Source organism: Hippichthys cyanospilos, chromosome 13 (genome assembly GCF_059441005.1).
Source record: "Hippichthys cyanospilos isolate Australia breed blue-spotted pipefish chromosome 13, RoL_Hcya_1.0, whole genome shotgun sequence".
In the NCBI taxonomy this organism is placed as follows: domain Eukaryota; kingdom Metazoa; phylum Chordata; class Actinopteri; order Syngnathiformes; family Syngnathidae; genus Hippichthys; species Hippichthys cyanospilos.
The window spans coordinates 2,786,182-2,808,803 of record NC_142381.1 but is presented as its reverse complement, the minus strand read 5'-3'; the positions used below and the strand labels follow the sequence as shown (position 1 = coordinate 2,808,803).

Sequence of the window (22,622 nt, the reverse complement as noted above, 5' to 3'; positions counted from 1 at the left end):
TCGGCGGAGCGTCCCCCCCCCCCCCCCCCCAATTCGTCATTTGTCAGTCCGTTTTTTGTCAGGTTCTCTCTTTCTTCGTCCTGATTTCCGCTTTCTTTCTGATAAAAACATCCTGGGAATACAGAACAAATTTGCATTCGTTCTCTGATTGGCTCTTGGCCAGAGAATGCAAGATAGAAGTTTTTTGACTCCCTGATCATAAACGTTTTAGTAAATTCAACCTCACAATATGTAGTTTTACTTTTAGTGGATGTGACAGATGAAATTTAGACCTAACCGTCTTCTATAGTTGTAGGAAAAAAAAACAATTCAGAAAATCATATTGACCCATGTTGTTTTGTTTTTGTTTTTTTTAACCCAACTGTTTTCTGAACCTATGTTAAATAATGTGTGTTTGCATGAGTTTCAAATTGTTTTTTTTTCCCCAAATTTTGAACAAGCACACTCCCTCCTCACAATAGATTTGAAAAGATGGCAAAAGTAATGTTTTCCGCATCGCTGCCTAACTTTCCCAAGTAAATTCTAGCGAAGGCGGCTTGATTTGATGGATCACTTAGCATCAAACGTCCACGTTTCTCATCGCCCCGTGGTGAATGCTCCTTTGTGCTTCACTCCTGCCACGCGTGACTCGATTGAGGACGATAAGGCATAAAACCTGCGTGAGGACAGAAGACTGTTTGTTCACGCTGCATATTTCGCACCAAAAAAAAAAAAAAAATCCCCCTTGGCTGCAGACAGGTGTCATTCCGTTTTTGATGTTATGTTTGGCACGGCCATATGCCTTTTTTTTCCCCGATTAAATAACCATTCCCTTTTATTATCTTGGAACATGTGCTCTGGTGATGCTTGTACTTCTTGGAAAACATATTACACCCCCCCCCCTCCCCCTTCTTCTAAGGCTGGATATTTTTTTATTAATTGTGAGTAAAATAGTTAAAAGACAACAGGGGGCTCTTTGGTCGCTCGTTACAATAACGTTGCACAACAAAAATGAAGTCGTAAGAGTCGGTCCGTAAAGGGGGATTTACGGTCACGGGAGGTTTTCTGGGCTCGAGGTTTTTTAATTGGAAGTGAAATGAGCTGAGGATATGCGGCTCACTTATGGTCAATGCAATTTACGCTCATCCTAAACAATTTTAGCTCATAACGCGCCGCCGTTGTTATGCGTTTGGGGAACGGGAGACGCGCACTTATATACAGTGGGGGAAATCTTTTTTGATCTTCTGCTGAATTTCTAAGCCACTTTACACAAGAAATGAAGAGTTTCTAATATTTATGGTTGTGTTTATTGATTATGGTAATAGACAGAATATCAGTTTAAAAAAGTCTCAAAGAAACCACACACCCAATAAAAATTTGGGTACAGTCCAATAGAATGTTACGAACTGATGAAACTTTCTTTTTTTCTTATTTTTTTCCATTTTTCCTTAGTACATACAACCTTAGGCATAAATTAATCTCTTTTTTCTGTAAGTATAACACAACTTAAAATGGGTATAAAATCATTAGATTTTATGCTAGTTGCACGAAATTTACCAAATGCAGAGATAATCACCTATATTTTCAGGATCAATAGCAAAATTTTTGCTCGAAATAGCTCCTATTTTTTTATTTTTTTTTATTGAGTGCAATTTTAATACTGATACTGAAGTGTGGCTTCAGTTCTTACTTCGGGTTCTCTCTTGGGTTGAGGTCTGGGGAGCTTCTGTGCATGACTTTGCCCTGAGGGTTTGTTTCCGATTATCGTCAGACTAGAAACTCGATAATCTCGTTCCTGGCACGTTTGCCCATTCTGACAGAGAGAGTGATAAATAGAAGGTAGTTCTAAAATAGAAAAGAATAGAATAGATCAGAATAGAATAGAATAGAATGAGATGTGGGTATGTGTACCCTTGGGGGTACATGAAGTAATTGAGACTTTCTCTTGGTATCAGCAAATCTACTTTAATGCTTTGACAGGAACACATATATATATATATATATATATATATATATATATATATATATATATATATATATATATATATATATATATATATATATGAAGTGTATTTCTACAATGATATTCTGTCACACCATAATCAATAAGACACGGTAGTTAGCAGCTGTTAATTTTTGCACACGAGCAAATTTTGAAATCCAGCCAGGGATCATATAACGATTTGCCACACTGCATCGGCCGTCTCACGACACAGAGGGAGGAAAAAAATGACATTTATGATGCTCATCCATCTTGGAAATTCAACAGTAATCGCAACAAAGTGGTTTTTCCTCCTCACCAAAATGAAGTTTGACTTAATCCAATCAGGGGTCAGAAAGGCATCTTATCGGCGTGAAAAGGACAGCACACATCAGGGTTAAAGGGATTACGCGCTGTTAAAACACGCCCGGCTTCCATTTTCCCGCTTTTTCCGGTCATTTTTGAAAGCCTCGCAGCTGTAATAAAATATCACTTTTTGTGCATTTTTCGCACGATAATCGTGTTTAGCCCCCGCCCTCACCCGCTGCGGAATATTCCCGTCTGCCCCTTTTAAAGCACTTTGCTCCGCTTTTACAGAAGATGACACTGGAAGGGTGAAGGGGCGGGCTTCAAATGGATCGCTTTTAGCAGGTTACATGGCGTCACGTCTCGTTTTTGTTTTTGTTTTTTTTACTGGCGGCTGCCCCCCCCTCCTCTCAGGGATCCTCATAAAGTGGATCCGATGCTTCATAATGCAGGTCATTACCAGCGCTGCCGTGGGAGACCCCACGTCCCCACTTACGGCGCGGAGACTCCCTTCGCCACTGACGCTGCGTTATGCATCCCCGCAGACCCTCTGATAGTCCGCTCCCGCTTGCCGTCGCCTCGCCGGCGTTTATTGACACTAAGTCGGCCCCACAAGGCGCCGATAACATGCACGACAAAGGCCTTTTTTTCCCGCCTCGGCGGTGCTTACCGGCACGGGCTTTATTGAAAGACGGAGCCATAAAGCCCAGCCCAGATATGACTTTGGATGTGATTGTGTCGGGTGACCAATGTATGAGCGCAATCAAGTCACAGGCAATGATATCAGCGCCGGAACGAGAACCTGCCCAGGTGGGAGGAAGGGAGAAAGGGAGGGAAGGTCCACAAGGCCGCCGGAAGCCGAAATGAAGACATATTCAAAGAGGATTTCTCTTCAGTTTCAGTCATGAGTCCTTAAAATGTTTTAGTTACAGACCGTCAAAAAAAAGACCGTAATTCCCTGAATATAAGGCGGACATTTTTCCAAACAAGGAAGGACAAAAGTATGGCGCGTCCTATAAACAGTTGCTTAATGATTCACGTGTTTTTGTTTTTTTACGTTATTCGAGAAAATTGCTTCGTCGGCCACATAAGCCGAGTTTTGACACGCTTTTTTATATTGGCCGTATTCTTACAATAATTACCGAAGCGGGACGAGGAGGACGTCAGGTGGCTGTTAGCGGCCGCTGCTTGTTACAGCTAGCAGCAACTCGTGTTAGCTGAGGTTGTTACGGCATTATTTTCAATAAAAGAAGCGAGCGGATCGAACCAACGTCCGAGTCCGTCCTTCCAAGAGAATATTACCAAAACGGAGACCAGTAAAAATTTGCAGAAGTGACAGCTGCAAATATAAGAATCGATCGATGGACTGACAATTTTTCACGCGTCCTGTTATAAGAGATACGGCCACTGAATTTCGTGTGTTTTCGCACATTTGCTATTTATTGAATTTTCCAGGATCCGCAAATTGATTATCAAAACTTAATGCTAAGCCCCGCCCACATTACAAGGCAGAGAAGGAAAAAAAAGGTAATTTATTGTCACCCAGTTTTGTAGAATACCTGATTTTATTTAAAAAAAAAATAAATGAATTTTTCCAGGATCCGCAAATTGATTATCAAAACTTAATGCTAAGCCCCGCCCACATTACAAGGCAGAGGAGGAAAAAAAGGCAATTTATTGTCACCCAGTTTTGTAGAATACCTGATTTAATTTAAAAAAAAATAGAGGCCGAGAAATTGTCTAGTTTTCCACAAGCAACACTGAGTAGCAGTGATCAGAACTGCCTCGCTGTGTGAAGTTCTTAGTTCAAATCTCTACTGGAATTGATTTGTTTGAAAAGTACATATGACCGTTTCATTAACCCTCTCCTTACCTGGCCGGGCACAAAAGACGGCTCGGGGTGCTTGCGAGTGGATTTTTAATGAAAGCTCTGGCATCTGTATCCAATTCATCATGTCTCCGCCCCAAACCAAAAAAAAAAAAAAAAAAACGGAATGCCTTGCCAGCCACTTTAATTACTTTTTTTTCCGAGGAAAGGCGAGCGGCGCAAACTGACAGACGGATGCAGCCATCCTGATTAATTAAAATAATAAAGAGCGGGCGAGGAGGGGGAATATCAATGCGCGGACGCGCCGTCTTGACGGGCAAGCATTGATTTAGTCCATGACAACAGGCTGGCCTTCGGGCCCGTATGGGAGAAAAGAAAGCGCGCCCCGCCCCTCCCATTTGACGTCCCCGGGGCCTCGGCAGCTGCTGCACACCTATGGACACGTGACGGAGTTAATAAACGCCGCCTCGCGGGATTCATCAGACGTTTGCGTCCTATATGGCTGCGGCGGACAAAAGGCAGCATCTTTTTTGAATGATTAGCCCAAAGAGAGTCTTATTGTCCTCTCTCATATTGATATCACATCACGTTGTTGAAAGTGGAGTGGACTCAGGAGAGGATTAAAATCACAATACGCCAACGGATTGATGGGGAACAAATGAAGCCCGGCAAAGACTCGCGGTGTCCGAGTACTTTTGTCCCGCATTATGGAGTGTCATTGAAAATGACTCAACACAAATTGCTTTTTTTTTTTTTTTTTTTTGGGAAACAAAGGGCATGCGTTAAATATGTAGAATGTGTGCGAGTAAATAGAGAAATAGCTTCAAGCTAGCCCTTATCTCCACAAACGAGACAATGGTTTTCGTGGAACTAACAAACCTCAAATTAGCTACGGCTAAAAATGTACATATTCACGTAAAAACACATATGTAACATACCACTTTGGGCTGTCGCGTTTGATGTTGTTAGCACACCTTTAGCACGTCGTTGGCACTTGAGCAATGACATTACAGTGGAAGCACTTTGCATGACCCCAAACTAAACTAAATTTACATGCTCAAAATAATCCAAGAATAAATATTATTGCTCCCGTGGAAGTGTTTTTAGCGTTTTTGATGCATTTTTATCATTTAGTAATATTCATTTATAGAGTTTATGAGAATTTTAGGTGGCTTGCAACGGATTAGGCTATTCACATGCAAAAAGCGGTTCTACTTATGAAAGGTTCATGTTACGATGTTGAATTTTTGTAAGCTTGATTCTCTACCAGAGGCGGTAGTTACCAGCAAACGCGTTTTATACAGGTGTTCAGTTGTCGTTTTCAAATTTATTTAAGCTGTTAGACTCGAAGTAACTGAGTAAAGATTTTCACCGCTATGTTAGCTTTAATCTAGAACACATCACTGGAGCAGGTGATCAACTTTTTGTGAATGAATAGCATTTTTTTGATCTTCTGTGACGTTGTCATGTACACAAATCTGTTTGGATGACTATAGACTGCTATATTAGCCTCTAGCTAGCCTCTATTTTCATGAAATTGATAGATTTGAAGCATTTTTTAATGAAAGATCTGAATTGAATTTTCTCATACCTTTATGACACATTTGAGTGTGATTGTGCTGAAACTGAGCTCTGAGTGATGTCGATTTTTATGTTAGCTTCAAGCTAGGTGCTAATCTTTTGACTCCATGGCACAATTGGCTACATCTTTATTTATTTATTTATAAATATCTTTCATTTAGGTCCTCTCTGACTGGTGTTGAGTCCATAACCGCGTCCATACGTATGCACTGAGATGTAAATTGCTACATTAGCATCAAGCTAGGTTGAATTTCGCTTAGCTTGATGGGACTTTTGGAGGCACATCTATGTTTTGGTTTTCTATTAGAAAGGGGGGATTCTGGCGTAACATCCGCCCATATCGTGGGCTGAAACTCGAGAGGCCGAAGTTTGTGTGCGCGAATGACGACCTGCAGTTCCCACATCGTCGAGCTGACACTTTAGAGAGCCTCTCTCCGTCTCGGCCGAGCGTGTCGGAACAACAGCGGCGCGGAGAAGAGCGGCGTGTTTTGCGCCTCTCTGTGAAATCCAATACAAGCGGCGGCTCGCAGGCCTTAAAGCAAAGCCGCCGGGCTTTAATACGGCTCTCACACGACCCTTATAATCTGCATATGCTTTGGCTTTCTCATTCCACGGGGCAAAACACAAGTCATAGGGGCGCATCCTGTTCAAATGATAACAAAGGCATCAGATTTACGGTAGCGCCTCGCACTGTGAAGCTCGAAATGTTTTAACTTTATGGTCGAAGAAATGTCAATCAGTCAGGGAAAAAAGTGTTTTGATATGAACATTTTCTTTCTAGTTATGCGTTTTGGTTTTATTTGGAGTTAATGGTTTGACGATAAGTTTATTATAGCTAACAAATAACAGTGGTTCTCAAACTTTCTTTAAATGCGGCGAGTGTGTCCGAAGAATGGCCTGGGGGTCTAAAAAAGCACATTTTGACATGGCTCGTAATTTTTTTTTTAAATAACTACTTTTCATAGACTCCATTCATCCAGATCAAATTTAACAAGCTCATATACCGTTTTGCAAACACAATTTAGCAATGAGTCACTTCATGTTCAAATCATTTTGCTCTCAATTTGAAAAAAAGTATGTGCTTTTCCTGTCACAACATTAAACATCAACAACAACATTAACTTAGAGTTTGTAATACCTGCAGAACTCCAGTTAAAATTTCAGGTACCCCTAAACTGCCTTCACATACCCCGAGGGGTACTTATACTCCCATTTGACATTAATTAATCAGAGATCTAGCTATGTGTAGCTATTTCTAAATTGTGTTTAATAAAATGCTTGTTTTTATTATTTCTAATGTTTGTACACTCGTACTAAAAAGCTGCTTAACTAATTTAATTGAAGTAACTAGGTAAATAATTATAGAATACGTGCTTTTACATGTGAAAACTGCATTTCTGATGATTTAAGAGAGAATTATTAATCAGCTGCGCATTTTAAAACTAATTATTACTTTATATGAATGACCAGTCCTGTCAGTTTTTTGTTTTAATCAAATGTCACAGGTGAGCTAAAAAGTGTGTCTTCCTGCATTAGACGAACTCAAAGGTATGAAAATATTATCGTTCCTCCAATTAGTGACCCTTTGCAGTGTTTTATCTGCACTTAAAAGCAACCTGGTGGAGCACGGTAACGTGTTGATGGTGGCATGCGCCACCTAAAGGACACTAGATGCGTTGCAGCACTTTATCCTCATGATGATGACGGATTGAGTGCCGTTTCTCCAAAGACAGAATATATAGAAAAATGGTTTGGTTTGTTGCTATAATGTATGCTTAATAATTATTTATACATAAGGTAGGATAACATATTCATCCTGTTGTCACTTAAAAAAATATGTATAATCTGCCCTGATTTGCGATTGTTTCAATGACTTTTTTTTTTTGTGGAGCGTCATTTGGTTTTCCTTCCGATTGGTCAATTAAAAGTGTGTGAACACTTGAACTCATTTGACTAGTTGTCTGCCCTTCAAAGCTTTTCACAAGGGAAGGAATTCCCTCTCCGCTTTGTGTGTGGGACGATTGGTAATATTAGCTCACTAGTTTTATCCAAAGAGCCATTAATCGTGACCTTATGCTGCTGACCCTTTGACCTTGCTGACCTGTGAACATTATGTTCCTGCCCGCCAAGGCATCTTATGAATTCCTATATTTTCTTTAAGTTATTTTACAGACGCCCTAATATAAATAAAAACATAAATATTGTTTACATTGAAATGCTATTTCAGGGTCTTTTTTTTTGGGGGGGGGGTGCTAGTGGTGTAGTGAAAGGGATGGGGTGGTGTGCCAACCCTGTGGAATGTCAAAATCAATACGAGGCTTTAAACTTTCTTGAGGTAGTCTCAAACGGTGATTCTCAGTTTTTTTTTACTTGATATAACTCCATATTTTAGCCAATTAACCCCTAAACACCCCAAAAAAGACTTGAAACAAAAGGCTGCATTTGTAGTGGTATTTATGCGTATTTTTTTTCGCAAGTCTAAAAGATAGATCGCGTGTCATCAACTGTTTTATTCCCTCCATCTGAATTTATCATATGCGGAAAATGTAGCCAAAAAATCAGGCATACAAATAAGGCATACAGAAGTTATTATAACGTCACTTGCTTCACATGTTCCATTTAGTTTGCTCTTAATTTGAAAAGAAAACTATACTTTTCCTGCCATGGATTTAAAAGGCATTATACATCCAGCCATCCATTTTTTTAACCACTTTTCCTCATAAGAATGGGCTTGCTAGCATTTATTTCAGCTGTCTTTGGGCAGCAGGTGGGCTACACCCACTTTTTTCTCAAATTAATTTTCAAATGATGTCATAGATACTGTATTGTTATATGAAACATTGTACTTATTTTGGGAGGGATGGATGTACATTCAAATGTAACCTACCGTATTTTCTGCACTATAAGGTGGGCCGGATTGTAAGGCACATAGAATAGAAGCTACAGTAGTGACTGGTGTTGCATTATGCATCCACTAGATGGAGCTGAGCTAAAGGGAATATCAACAAAACAATCAGATATCATTCAAACGTAGCTGAAATGCAGAGGTAAAAAAAATTAAGAATTTACACGCCGATTAAGTTATTTTACGTTTCCGTCCCCCCACAATGCAAACCCGCGGTTTATGCGCTACGTAAATCGCATCAGATTATAAGGCGCGCTGTCAGCGTTTGAGAAAATCGATGGCTTTAATTAGCGCCTTATAGTGCGGAAAATACGGTAATTGGAGGGTGAATCCAATTTTTTAGACCGTTGGAGCTCGGTTTAACTTGACCGCGGGAGCTACAAACGGGTGCGCTTTTATCCGCCAACCTGTTGCTTGGCAAACACAATCGTCACTTGATGGGCGTTTTAGATGCGGGGCAGCGATCGATGTTTCCCCGCCGTATCGCGTCCTGTCATCTGGACCCGAGGAAAGGTGAACTCGGCCATTCCCAGAAATCCCGCCAAGCCGCGGGGTAGCCTTACCGTCGGAAAAAAAAGCTGCATTAGTGGTGACAGGCGAGCCCGGTGGGGACGCGACGGCGAGGCCCGAGGTGGACTTTGTGTATTATGTGGCCGAGCGTTGCTGTGACTGTTGGCCTTATCTCTTCCCACCGCTGTTGGCTTATCTGCAGGTCCAGCACACTTTTTCCCGGAATCGTCCCAATTCGGCCCCGCTGCGGCATTATTAATGTGAAAGGCGACTCTCCGTCTTCTGCGTTTAAGCGTTAAAGGAGGCCGTCTTTCTTGGGTCGTCTTAAAACCATTTGCCAGATTTGATTTCACAACATCCATAATACGATCACAAAGAGCTTCTGGTGACCTTATCAACCTTGACGTTTCTGCAAAATTGGGGGAAGGAAATGCAGTTGACGGAAGGTCCTTTGCTCGTTTTTTCCATGAGGTAGAATTATTGCTGGGGTTCTCTCACTTTTAGGGCCCGGGACCCCAACGTAGTTTCTGGTTTAAGGGCCGTAGAATTAAAAACAAAAAAATAAAACAACCTATTTTTTATTCCTGCCTTTTTTTATTTGTGGCTCCCCTTTATAAATTTCAAAATTAAATTTTACGAATTATATTAAAAAAATAAATAAATAAATATATATATATATATATATATATATATATATATATATATATATATATATATATATATATTTATTTATTTATTTTAATATAATTCGTAAAAATTCGTAAATTCGTAAAATGAAATATGAAATGAAATAATATTTATTTATTTTAATATAATTCGTAAAAATTCGTAAATTCGTAAAATGAAATATATATATATATATATATATATATATATATATATATTTATATTTATATATATATATTTATATTTATATGATGTTTGTGTTTCTGAGTGCGTGTGTATGTATGTCTATAATATATATATATATATATATATACAATTCTATATATGTATATGTGTATATGCATACACACATACATATATTCATATATGCATATATGTATATATATATATATATATATATATATATATATATATATTTATATTTATATATATATATATATATATATATATATATATATATATATATATATATATATATATATATATATATATATATTTATATTTATATTTATATGATGTTTGCGTGTCTGAGTGCGTGTGTATGTATGTCTATAATATACTGTATATATATATATATATATATATATATATATATATATATATATATTTATATTTATATTTATATGATGTTTGTGTGTCTGAGTGCGTGTGTATGTATGTCTATAATATATATATATATATATATATATATACAATTCTATATATGTATATGTGTATATGCATACACACATACATATATTCATATATGCATATATGTATATATATATATATATATATATATATATATATATATATTTATATTTATATATATATATATATATATATATATATATATATATATATATATATATTTATATTTATATGATGTTTGCTTGTCTGAGTGCGTGTGTATGTATGTCTATAATATACTGTATATATATATATATATATATATATATATATATTTATATTTATATGATGTTTGCTTGTCTGAGTGCGTGTGTATGTATGTCTATAATATACTGTATATATATATATATATATATATATATATATATATATATATATATATATACGTTATTAAATGCATTTTGACAGCTCTTTTTTGGGTTTGTATAGGCCAAACAATGCAAATAACTGTCAATAACAAAGGTAAAATGTGAATAAACGAGAGACTTGACTTTGAATTAGCTGAAAATGTAAACAATTCCGAATGATATTGAGAAAACAAGCACTTTCGTGCAAATATTCATGCATGGATGTTGGCTTTATGAATGAGATTGAGAGATCACCTCCCACATCACGTTAGCTCTTCGAATCGGCCCAAGGTGAAGGCGAGCACCAGTAAGCGGCTCGTTCCATTCGTTTCATAGGCACGGGCGGAAAAAAATGACATACCGTATATTGTTTCGAATTATCTTGCGCATGCCCCAAGTTGCGCCCGGAGGACCGGCGGTTTAAGCCCCGCTACTCCATGGCGCTTTTGCAAACACCGCAGTCTATTAGCAAAGCGTCTCTTTTTTTTCCCCCCTACACATTTCCAGCCACTTGTAAATAAAAGATGGTGTCGCCCGGCGCCGGTAAGTGTCCCTCAAAGAGAAAGCGGGAGGAAAGGGTGAGGGTAAAAAGCGTCCAGGTTAAGTTGTTTGAAAGGCCCCGGGTATTAAGAGGCATTTTACACTTAAGAAGTTGGTTTCGCTGGGTTTTCTGTTTCCCTTCTTATTGATTGATGCTCAACTATCAATGCATAATAGAAAAGCACTCAGTGCAAATGCAGGGTTATGGCCTTGGGAGGGAGTCGGCAGACGAGACCGGAGCGCCCGCACTCCCGTGCCATTATTGGCCCATAACGGATCCCTGGGGACGGCCCCGCCGTTCACATCAGCACACACCAAATACCCAATTAAAAAAGGCTTTAAATTCCCTCCTCTTTCCTGGGCCAAAATCAATCTGAATTCAATCTGTCGGGCTAGGATTCCGACAGAGCAGGTAATTGCCCATAATCGCTCAGCAAGGTGACAACAGCTTAAAGGGGAGACACTAACACAATCAGGTATTTGCTTTCAGCGCCCCGCCAGGGCCTCAGCTGTCGAAAAACAGGTAGAGTGCAGTTTACGCCGCCGCCGCCATCAAAGCCGGATAAAGTTACACCCGACGCGGGAATGAGCCGCCGTCAAAGTAATGATCTTCTTAATTGCTCGTTTAGGAGTGGACAAACGCCCGTATTTTTAGATCGCTGGCTCTGCGGGATGTGATATACGCCCCGCCGTTTAGCGGAGGAATAAACTCCTTAATGGGCTAGTGGCACCGCGCGAAAGACGAGAGGAGGGAGTTTATTCGCGATTTTTCATCTTCTGCCGAGGCAAACGCCACGCACACCCGTGGAGGTCCTGAGCATTGGCGGTTTCTGCCATCCGGAGAATGGAAGGCGGCGTGGAGAGGAAATATTCAATCGCTAATCACTGCTATCGTCGGCGTTTGAGTTTAAACTTGCAACGCCCCCTAGTGGAGCGGTTGTCAAAAATGGGTACTTTATTGAGATTATAACCCACAGGTGTCAAATCCAAGGCCCGGGGGCCAGATGGGGCCCTCCGTATCAATTTATGTGGCCCGCCAAACGCTAATTACGACTTCAAGTTTCTGACGAAAATTCCAAAATTGCCCAGATTTAAAAATTAAAACCAAAATTAAAAAAAATAAACACCATTAAAATGAAAATAATATTAAAATTAAATGATAAATAAAATAGATCAAATTCATGAATGAAATAAATATTTTTGTCTTTCACTCAACAAATGCTCCTATTGAATTAATAATCAATAAATAAAACCACTACTAACACTAATGAGTTAAACTAAAGCTTTTGGAGGGAGGGGATAATAAAACGGACGAATCTGTTCTAAAAAAAAAAAACAAAAAAAAAACAATGAATTGAATAAATAAGAAAAAAATATACATGAAAAATGTTTATGCCATAGAGTTGGTGCACCCCTTCCCACTGCCCCCCCTCCACAATCAAAAAAAAGAATATCAGTCACTCCCAATACGTCATACTAGCGTTTTTCCTGTAAATACGCGATGAAGTACACGATTCACATCGCACAGAATTGAAGGCCGTCTTTTGCCATTGGAAAACGTCACCGGCGTGGAAAGATGAAAACGTTAAGGTGATTAGGCCAGGCTGTCGGGGAAGGGGGGGGGCGTATCACGAGCACCCCCCCCCAACTACTTTGGTTACACAAACTTTGTTTTCGCCCCGAACGCATCATCCCTCCGCCTGCCATCTGCCGCCGAAGAATCTGTTTCACTCGATGAGCCGAGCCCGGCCTTTATTGGTCCTAATGGCACTATCAGCTGAGCCGCCAAACCCAATTACCTTTTAAAAAGGGAGGCCACCCCGGCTAATCATGGCCGCCTAACCTGATTTGCCTGTGATGAAGAGACGGGATAAAGAGCAGTTAATGGACGGAGAATGATCTCACAAATACAAAAAACTCAATTCATTTCTCCGGGAGAGCAATCTGTCCGATTCAGGGGTAATGGAGTGGAGATTCATTAGTCCTCGGGCCTCGGTCGTCGTCGCAGCGGCGTCCCCCTTATCAACAGGATGACAAAAGAACACGGGCTCCGCTCTCGTTACGGACTCCGTTGCCAGGCGGGCGGATCGCGACGGGTTCGGGGTGGCTCGGCCTCGAAAACAGCGGCGCCGGCTCGTCGTCGACGCACAAAATGGCAGCGTTTACTCTCGGCCGCTAGCTGCTCTTCATTAGCCGAGATGCGGAGTGGTGATCAGTCAACGCCGGCAATTTTAAGTGCTAAAAGAGTAGCAACTGCCTCCGGATCACTAAATGGAACTCTAATCACCCAACAAGTGGCGGGAGTGTATATAAATCCTAATAAACGCTCGATGCGACTCACAAAAATGCTTATTTTACAATCGATCACAATAGCGTTCATTCAGTCGACATGCATGTTTCCTCCTTTCTCCGACTTGGGTTTCTAATTAAATCCCGCCTTCTTACACGGTCGTGCATGGTTGAATCCGGCAGAAATTAGGGGGTGCTTCGAGTCTAGTCCACCTAAAATTTTGCAAAACTGAAAGCTATTATTTCAGGATGTCATGTTAGCCTACTGTTGTTGTAAAGCAGCCTGTACAAAATTCCAGAAAGTCTTTAAAAAAAAAGCATTATTAATGAACTAATGTACACAGACTAATAACTGTATACTTTAAATTTTGAATTGTGTAATGAATATAGAAAGCACAAGGTGTTCTATTCTCCCCTTAATTGCTATGTCCCCACGGTAGCGAGATAGATAGCGCCACCAATCATAACACCTGTTGATGATTATTGCATTTTTTATTCCCTGTAGATCACTCAAAATCACATGAAAAAAAATACTTAAAAATGCAACAAAATGCTCTGCCCCACGTGTCTGTTACATGATAAACGGAACCCTAAGTTTGTATGCTAACGTTTATGTGCTAATGTCGCAGTAAATGACTCAAAAATGTAAAACAGTCACAGAAACAGAAAAAAACACTTAAAATGCAACAAAATGTGCTGCCCCACTTGTCTGTCATATGATAAACAGTAGCCTAAGCTAGCATGCTAACATTCGCATGCCAAAGCCCTAATTGCTAGCTTAAATGCTAATCACACCTTCGCAGATGACATCTTTTGATGGTAATTGCACTTTTATTCACAGTAAAAGGCTCAAGTGTGTAAAAATAAGCTAGCATGCTAACATTCGCATGCTAATGCCCTATTTGCCAGCTTAAATGCTAATCACACCTTCGCAGGTGACATCTTTTGATGGTAATTGCACTTTTATTCACAGTAAAAGGCTCAAGTGTGTAAAACAGTCACAGAAACAGAAAATAACCACACATCTCATTCTGTCCTCATTGTGTGTGTGATTGTGTATGTGTGCTAGTACACACTTGGACGGATAGCGAACAGTCCCAAAGAGACGAAGTGTAAATTTAAGTTGTTTATTAACGTCTTCTATCCTTTAAGGTTGCAATTTTTTTTCCATTCTTGTTTTCTGATTGAACAGTTTGACTGACTTATCTGATTGTTTTATTGACATTCCCTTTAGCACAACTCCAACCACTCCTGTAGCTTCTATTCTATGCGCTTTATAGTGTTATAATAAAGTTTTAAAATAGGCCATTCATTGAAGGTGCGTGTTATATCCGGTGTGTCTCATAGTGCGGAAAATATGGTATAGACAAAAATGAACGTTTTATTTCTGCAAATGGCCAATTAGTCTAATTTGTAATGTGTTGTTTTGACACTGTACAAAAAAAGCATTTCTTTTGAAAGCAAGTATTCACATAACATTTTTGGAGTCATTTAAGCGTGAAAAACTGATGTAGTGACACACGTGAGTGGTCATTGAATGGTCCCTGTGAATCCGCACACCATTCAAACTTAGTCCTGGACCAGATTAGATCCAGAGGACCCAGTGTAGATTGGGGGCCAAGGGCCATGGGCAGGTTCCGCAGACGGACATTAAGGCCAAAGCCAGAGTTAAAATCCTATTAGTTTGAGTTGGGAATCAGATTATCGTCGTCGAGAATCACTCGTCTGGCAACTCGGGTCTAATTTACGCCAATCAATGGCAATTATTGAGGGGAAGGGAGCCCCTATTAGAGAGCCTCATCCACTTAGTCTAATGAATGGGGAAGATTCAATCTGAGAACTGCGACTGGATGCAACTTGCGACGCGAGCGGCAGAAGCAGCCTGCAGTCGAGACGCTGTTATTTATCAATGGGACGCAAAGTCATGACACGCAATGAAATAAGATCAGCAATATTTCATTTTACTCAACACAATGCACTGAGTCTTACTTGGGGAAACCCTGGCACCGTTCAACTACTGTTCAATGTATTATCATTGATGTAAATCAGGGGTGTGCAAACTTTTTCCTCCGAGGGCCACTCACTCACAATAATAACAGTAATAACAATAATAATATTTTTAACCTGTCAACTCAACGGCTTTATTTGAGGATTTTACACAATTTTAAGGTGGTTATTGTCATGTCTGGGCTCTGTCTCCCCCTTGGGGTTGTTCTTGCGGTTGCAGGGGTTGTGGTGCTGAGTTGTTAATTTTGGATTGTATTTTTCAAGAATAGACTTTGGACTTTGTAGGAGTTCAGTTTTCTCTAATGTTATTTTCAGTATGTGCCGCGGGACATTTAAAAGCGAACGGCGGGCCTCAGACGGCCCCCAGGCCATATGTTTTACCCCACCTAATGGAAACGAATGAGGTGGCTTTGAGAGCTGTTCGACTGTGTTTACAATGTTATGGAAATATCCGTCAACACTGCTGTTATGACTCACTTTGCACGTTCGTTTTATCATCAAAATAGTCCTCATTTTAGACTTCCTTTGTAAGTATTTGTGACACGCATTAAATTTGACATTGAAGATGTCCTTGCAGTCATGTGCAACGGCATTCAAGTCAGCACGTTGACCTTCATCTCTACTCCTTTACTGCCCTCTAGTGTTCAATGAATGGATCTCCAAAACTAATTTGGCATAAAATATTAATAAATATGAATCGACCTTTTCCGCTCATAACTTGACAATTGTGACTTTTGAATACAATGATAGTCTAGTTGAACACGTTAATATTCAATTCCAGTTTAATGTGGAAAATATTCACTATATGCACTTAATGCATTGCTACAGTCGCCATAATCTTTTAAAAATAAAACGAACATTTGATGAATTTATTTTCTGCGAGAAAACCATAGGAAGCTACTTAAGTTTTAATCAAATGTTTAAGACATACCCTGGGGGAGCTTCTTGAACTTTTTGTTAGTCTTTTGTTTGTCTGAAAAGTTGTTCAATAAACATACACTTAAAGACATTTCGACACGTGTTAGAATTTTTTTTATTTTTGATTGTTTACTTTTTATTGAAAGTGAAAATCGGCTCCAAATACCAGCTATCACCCACCCACCCACCTAAAAAATGCAGAGCAAATGTTCTTTTGCGTTATGTTGTATTTATAATCATTGCATCAATGACATTTGGTGATGCCGTTGTCAAAACTGATGTGTAATCATGAGTTATTTTTTTTAAAATATAATACCTATGTATGCACGGTTTATATTATTAACGTGAGGAGACGGCATATTTTGTTGGGGGAATTCCACTCCCATTGATGACTCTTTGAGGCTTCGATTTTCTTCATTGTTCTTTTGTTTTCCAAATTTGAGTTAGGTTTCATTTCTGACTGAGCTCAAAATGTAGGAAAACATAATAAAAGTGAAACTGAGAGCAATCTGACATCCATTTTCATGAATGGAAATGGTTTGTGGTTAGCACCTCTCAACGCCGTGCGTACGCAATCCTACGTGGTTGATGGGGGGGGGGAAATCCCGTTTTCACACGTTCCCTTTTCAAGTCTGAACGCTGACAAAACCAAAGTGACCTCGATCTTCATTACTCACTGCGGGTACTGTGCCAAGTTTTACTGTTAATATCGTGTGAATGTGTGCCATTTCCCATTCAGGTTGTCACATCATTTAAGTAAAATTGAAACCATTTTACGGGCAGTGCCACCCCAAACAACAACAAACTTGCTCACTGATGCTACCGGGTCCAATAATTAGTCATTGTTAGCATGTTATGTCTCACAAATATGAGGTAGAGGTTTGAAATTTTGCCTGCATTTAATAGAATAAGGAGTATCGCAGGGCTCTGTACTAAGTCCCCTTCTGTTTCACCATCAACGTTCTCTCACCGAAACTAGTATGAGTACTCAACTCTTTTGTGGTCACGGTACCCCGCATTAGAACTTTTGATACACTTTTTGTTTTTTTAAGTTTACGTAAAATTTCATGAAATTGGTAATTTTCCGCTTTTCTAATTTTGGATTTCTAGTTTGTAATTGTCAAACTGCTCCGAGTAAGGGGACAATACTAGTATCGGTTGCTATTGTGTCCGATACCACTTTTATCATTCCAATACGAGTATTCAACTTGAGTAGCCACTGATACAAAGTATCAATACAGTACTACTAGTAATTTTGATTACTGTACCATCACCCCAAAAAAAAAAAGAATACAGATTATTAAAAAAAAAAAAAAAAGGTATCTACTCAAATTAGCAGTTTCCTCAAAATGTCATGTATTTATTGGCAATTTTCTGCTCTTCTCATTTTTGATTTCTAATTTGTGATGGTAAAACTGCTCCAAGAGAGTGGACAATACTAGTCCACTATCGATACTTGGACAAAAGTATTATTGATACTTGCCCATCCCGAGATTAAACTAACACTTTGCTTGAATTAGTTGGTGATCAGACTGACTTAACTCCTTAAGCAAAGGATCTAATAACTGAGCAGGTATAATAATTTGAGGATTTTAAATGTTGTTTTTTGGGGGGGTCTTTGAATGCAAAATTTGCTGTTTGTTTACTTTAAACCTTTTCTTCTTTTGGCAATTGACAATTTTGGCCGGTGGTAAACAACCCTTTGATTTTTTTTTTAATCATTCTTTTGAGCGAACAGTCATAGGTGCGTTTTGCCCATGATTCAACATATTTAATAGTCATAAATTTGACTCGAAAGTGCATGGCCTTCTGGAGGATCTGACGAAAAATTGAGACCCTGCCCATCACTTTGGTTCTAGTCAAAGCAACAGGTTGTGTGGTCCCTCTTGAGCCCAACTGTGACCTGCCAACGTTTTCTAGTGGACAGGTGAGGATCCGTCCTGGAAATATTACACATAGAAAGGAAATTTAAGACTCAAGTAAACAAATTCAAACGTGCACCTTAACGTTTCGTAAGTAATTAAAACCTGGCTAGCTTATATCGGGAATGACGTTCGTGCGGTTAATTTTTCCTCGTGGCGTCGTTAATTAATTTTATAAGCGCGTTTGGGGTATAACTAATGCATTTGAAGAATATCGTTGAAATTAAGACTTCAACGAATGTCATAAAATGTAATTTATTGTGCAAGTTCGTATAGAATCGTCTCCGTCGACGTCAAGCTAACGGTAATGGCTAACCACTTAGCTTCGGCACATTCGCGCTAGCCTGTGATTAATTAGGTACACCAGTACGATATAAACATAATTATTTATGTCGCTGTTTATTGCTATTATCCCAATATTATATAATAATTAGTATAATGTGTATTTTGTATGAATTGAATGTTTCCTACAACTCCAAACTCCCTTTGTTTCCATTCGTTCTCCTGTTTTGCAACGCAAACAGTAGTTATAATTTAAACGAACCATTTTGAGAAAAAATAGTTTGAGTCAGTAATCGATTCTGAAGCACATCGTAGGCCAGAAATCTGAATATAATTAAATTGTTAGACAATCATATTTCCACCCCAAAAGATGCAACCATAATTCCACTGAATTTGATATGCCTTGTAAAATGGAAAATAAACAAAATCAATAATTTGCAAATGATCTTGAACATAGTTTCAACTGATTGGACGTAAATGGCAAGATATTTAATGATTAAAATGATACATTTTATTCCTTTTTCTCTAAGTTTGCTGCTGCTTAGCGATTCTTCATTTCCCAAGGAACCGACCATTCCCAAATGGCCAACTTAAACAAACAGAATTTTCACTTCTGTAAAAACAGTCAATTTAATCCAGGTGAGTTCATCAGAGTGAGTTTACCTTCATATAATTAAATTAAAAACGTACTGTTATCCGGGCTGCTTTTCCTCCAACATCACAAGGTCCCCCTGTTGGGACCAAAGAGCTGATCGCCAGGTACCGAAGCGGGAAGACCCATGCTGTGTCTCTGCTGCATCAGCTGGCCCAGACCTTGGAATTCCACCTGGAATTCAAGGAGACTGTGACCACCGGTACAAGTTATTTCGGATTTTTGTGACATACACAGACTGCAATTTGAAAATGGGGGGTGGAATAGTGTCACTTGAAACCTACAGTGTGACTAGCTTTTTATTTTTTATTTTTATTTTTGTCCATTCTCACTCTTCAGACAATGTAATTGGATTCTTCTTCGCCTATTGTGTGCTGGTGGATGGCGTCCAGTACAAGACCGGCATGGGGATATCAAAGAAGGAGGCCAAACTCAAAGCGGCCCAGCTGGCCCTTGAGGCCCTGCTGCCTACATTGGAGAATGAAAAAACTGAACACCCCAGCGTGCCAGGTCAGGCTAGCAGGATTTCAAGAAAAAAAAAACATACCAAACCAAACGTGAAGATATCACAACTTAAGACTTAGGCTCACTAAAGGAATAACTCCATTCATGCTTAATTTATTTTTTTTTTTTTACATTTTGCAGTGGCCCCACATTGTAGTAGTGTAGAAGGTAACCGTGAAAGGAAAAAGAATTTAATGCGACATGTTTAGAACAGTGCAGCAAATTAAATGTCAGTTACGGTTTACTCTCTAATATGCAAACATAAATACTCTTATTGTACACTACACAAGTCTCTTACTTTATTGTGATTTCAAATTATAATGGTCAACTTGTTAAAATTTGGATGAATGTTTAAAAACAAATTAGCCATCATCACAACTTTGGAGCTTACACATTATAATCATAAGTGTGATCATGGTTAAATTTATCAATCTTTTTTTCTCCTCTTTTCCAGCTTTATCACCATATATGCCGGTTATCGAGAAAACCCCGCAATCAGCGATCCAAGCCTACGCACCTTCCCGTGGTAGTCCATCAATTTTATGTGCCACTTTTCTCTTCACTGATGTTTCTGATGTGACATTTTTGCAATAAGATCTTCTCAAATTCAAAAGTCTCTCATGTTTTTATTCATGTCAGATAGGAATAGTCCCACTAACCTCCAGATATCAAATGCCGTCAAGGATCAACTCGCCAAGTTGATGAACGGCCAACAGCAGTTCTCTGCCTACGTCCCCACCCTCGCGGCTTTCGTCATTAAAGCTTGTGAGCGCACTATTTACTCTGCTAACTATGAAGTAGATTGTTCTATGATTGTATTTTCTTATTGCTATTGTAGCGAAAGGATACGAAGTGGTCGCCATGGGCACTGGCAACTACAGCACCAGTGAGAGCATGTTGACAACCGACGGACGCGTTGTGCACGACTCTCACGCTGTGGTCACGGCCAGGAGGTCCCTCATGAGATTCCTCTACCACCACCTGCTGATGTTCTACAGCAAAACGACCCGCCTAGTAGAGAGGTCCATCTTCCAGCACAATGACAATACCAACCTCCTCAGCCTGAAGACCGGTATCACGCTGCACCTCTATGTCAACCAGGTTCCGAGGGGTGCTGCACAGATGCCTTCTAAACTGTAAGCAGCCAGTGAATCATCGTGACCAAAAATCAGATTGTGAACGCACGTGTCGTACTTTGATGTGTTTGCAGGTCTTTGAACCCTCATTCCATGTCGACCTGGCAGATGAACAATGAGATGTGCTTGCACGTGTCAGTGGAGGGCAAGGTGCGGTACTGTCACTTTATGGGGATGTGTTGTCAATTTGAATACTGTTAATTCCCACTGGGGGTTTAATGAGGGGAAAAAAATCGCATTGTTTAAACCAGCGGTTCTCAAATAGGGGTATGTGGAGGCACGTCAAGAGATACGTGAGATTTCAGCAAACCTAATTTAATAACTTGCAAATTAATTGGTACATGAAGCGACTTTTTAAATGACAAAGGGGGCAGAAAAAATATTTAACAGAGGATACATTGAAAAAATAGAGAATATCTGATTCAGACGTTTTCCAGTCCCGAGGCAATTATCAAAAAATAGAATCACTGATTTATAGTTCATTCCATTCACAGCATAACTAAATTTTCCTCACATACTGTATCGTAATTAGAAGTACAACATATAAAAGCAATTGTCGAGATTTAAAAGCAAAGTGTAGAAAAAAATATCTTCCTGAAGTTACTAAATGACTCTTTAAAAGACTTTCGTCAGGGGAATGGGGAAATCGCATAGTTTTTAACTTGAACTTCATCGACATGTTATTAATGTATTATTATAATAATATCATTTATTTTAATTTATTCATTCAAAATAATTCACATTAATAATAAAGTATGCCAGCAAAATGCCCGACCCCTCTCCACACAGATGCTGACACATGTCATTTTTCAGGTGTTCTCAGTTTTCTCCGCTGCTCTTAAGCCTCCAAACACCAAAATGGTCAGCGTGTCGCCCATGGACAAGATCACCCAATGGCAAGTGTTGGGTTACCAGGGAGCGTTGCTGAGCCACTTCATTGAGCCAATCTACATCCAGAACATCCTCGTAGGTAAGTGGACGCTCCATCAAATCTTCGAATCATGTCATCGTCATGATTTCACAAAACCGCTCCAGGTGACTCGGGCGCCGGAGACGTTCACGGCATCGAGATGACGGTGAACCGCACGGAGGGAATCACGGCCCAGCTGCCCATGTTCTACTGTATGATGAGGCCTCAAATCACAACGGTGCCTGCCGTGGCCAGCAACAGCGCTGATAATGGCCTGGTGACCTACGGTTTTAACTGGAGCGGGGCAGACAGCTCCCTGGAGGTGGTGAACGGGCTGATTGGCAGGGCCACAGTTGAGTAAGTCCAAATATTAAGTGTTTGTTTTTTTTCTTCAATTGTTTTTGTCATTCTGGATGTAGAATGCAGAATTCTGCAGGCTAAAACAGCTGTTTGTTTGTTTTGTTTTTTCGCTACGATCGTGGGTGAGCTCTGTAATCAGGTTACCGTGATGTCTTCTCCATGTTGTAAATAGATCTCCCTTCAAGAGCGGATCTGCCCTAGCGAGCCGCCTGTGCAAGGCAGCGATGCTACACCGCTTCAAGTTGGTGGCCAAAGAGGCCAACAGGCAGGACTTGCTTGCAACAAGTTCATATAGAGAAGCCAAGGTAATATGAATAAAATGACAGTGTT

The 22,622-nt window shown here is 39.6% G+C and overlaps 1 protein-coding gene and 1 long non-coding RNA gene across 5 annotated transcripts in view; one reads left to right on the top strand and one right to left on the bottom strand.

The window, feature by feature from the left end:
- Positions 1-22,622, top strand: part of adad1 (adenosine deaminase domain containing 1 (testis-specific)) — a 78,742-nt gene that overhangs the window by 55,298 nt on the left and 822 nt on the right. Inside the window, exons 1-11 of one of the 4 annotated variants that reach the window (XM_088430936.1) lie at positions 18,056-18,453; positions 19,261-19,369; positions 19,456-19,584; positions 19,722-19,892; positions 20,341-20,409; positions 20,526-20,651; positions 20,725-21,022; positions 21,097-21,172; positions 21,836-21,992; positions 22,058-22,289; positions 22,465-22,597. In XM_088430936.1, coding sequence (XP_088287062.1) covers positions 19,312-19,369; positions 19,456-19,584; positions 19,722-19,892; positions 20,341-20,409; positions 20,526-20,651; positions 20,725-21,022; positions 21,097-21,172; positions 21,836-21,992; positions 22,058-22,289; positions 22,465-22,597 — 1,449 coding nt within the window. In that variant the 5' untranslated portion in view covers positions 18,056-18,453; positions 19,261-19,311. Of the gene's footprint in view, positions 1-18,055; positions 18,454-18,637; positions 18,753-19,260; positions 19,370-19,455; positions 19,585-19,721; positions 19,893-20,340; positions 20,413-20,525; positions 20,652-20,724; positions 21,023-21,096; positions 21,173-21,835; positions 21,993-22,057; positions 22,290-22,464; positions 22,598-22,622 lie in introns of those variants that run through there. The other 3 variants (XM_088430933.1, XM_088430935.1, XM_088430934.1) reach the window with 3 other exon arrangements.
- On the bottom strand, positions 17,844-21,044 carry LOC148413440 (uncharacterized). The gene is made up of 3 exons (XR_015867568.1): positions 20,940-21,044; positions 19,421-19,556; positions 17,844-18,466 (listed from the first exon to the last, which is right to left on the bottom strand). It is a non-coding gene; the product is annotated as an uncharacterized LOC148413440 (long non-coding RNA).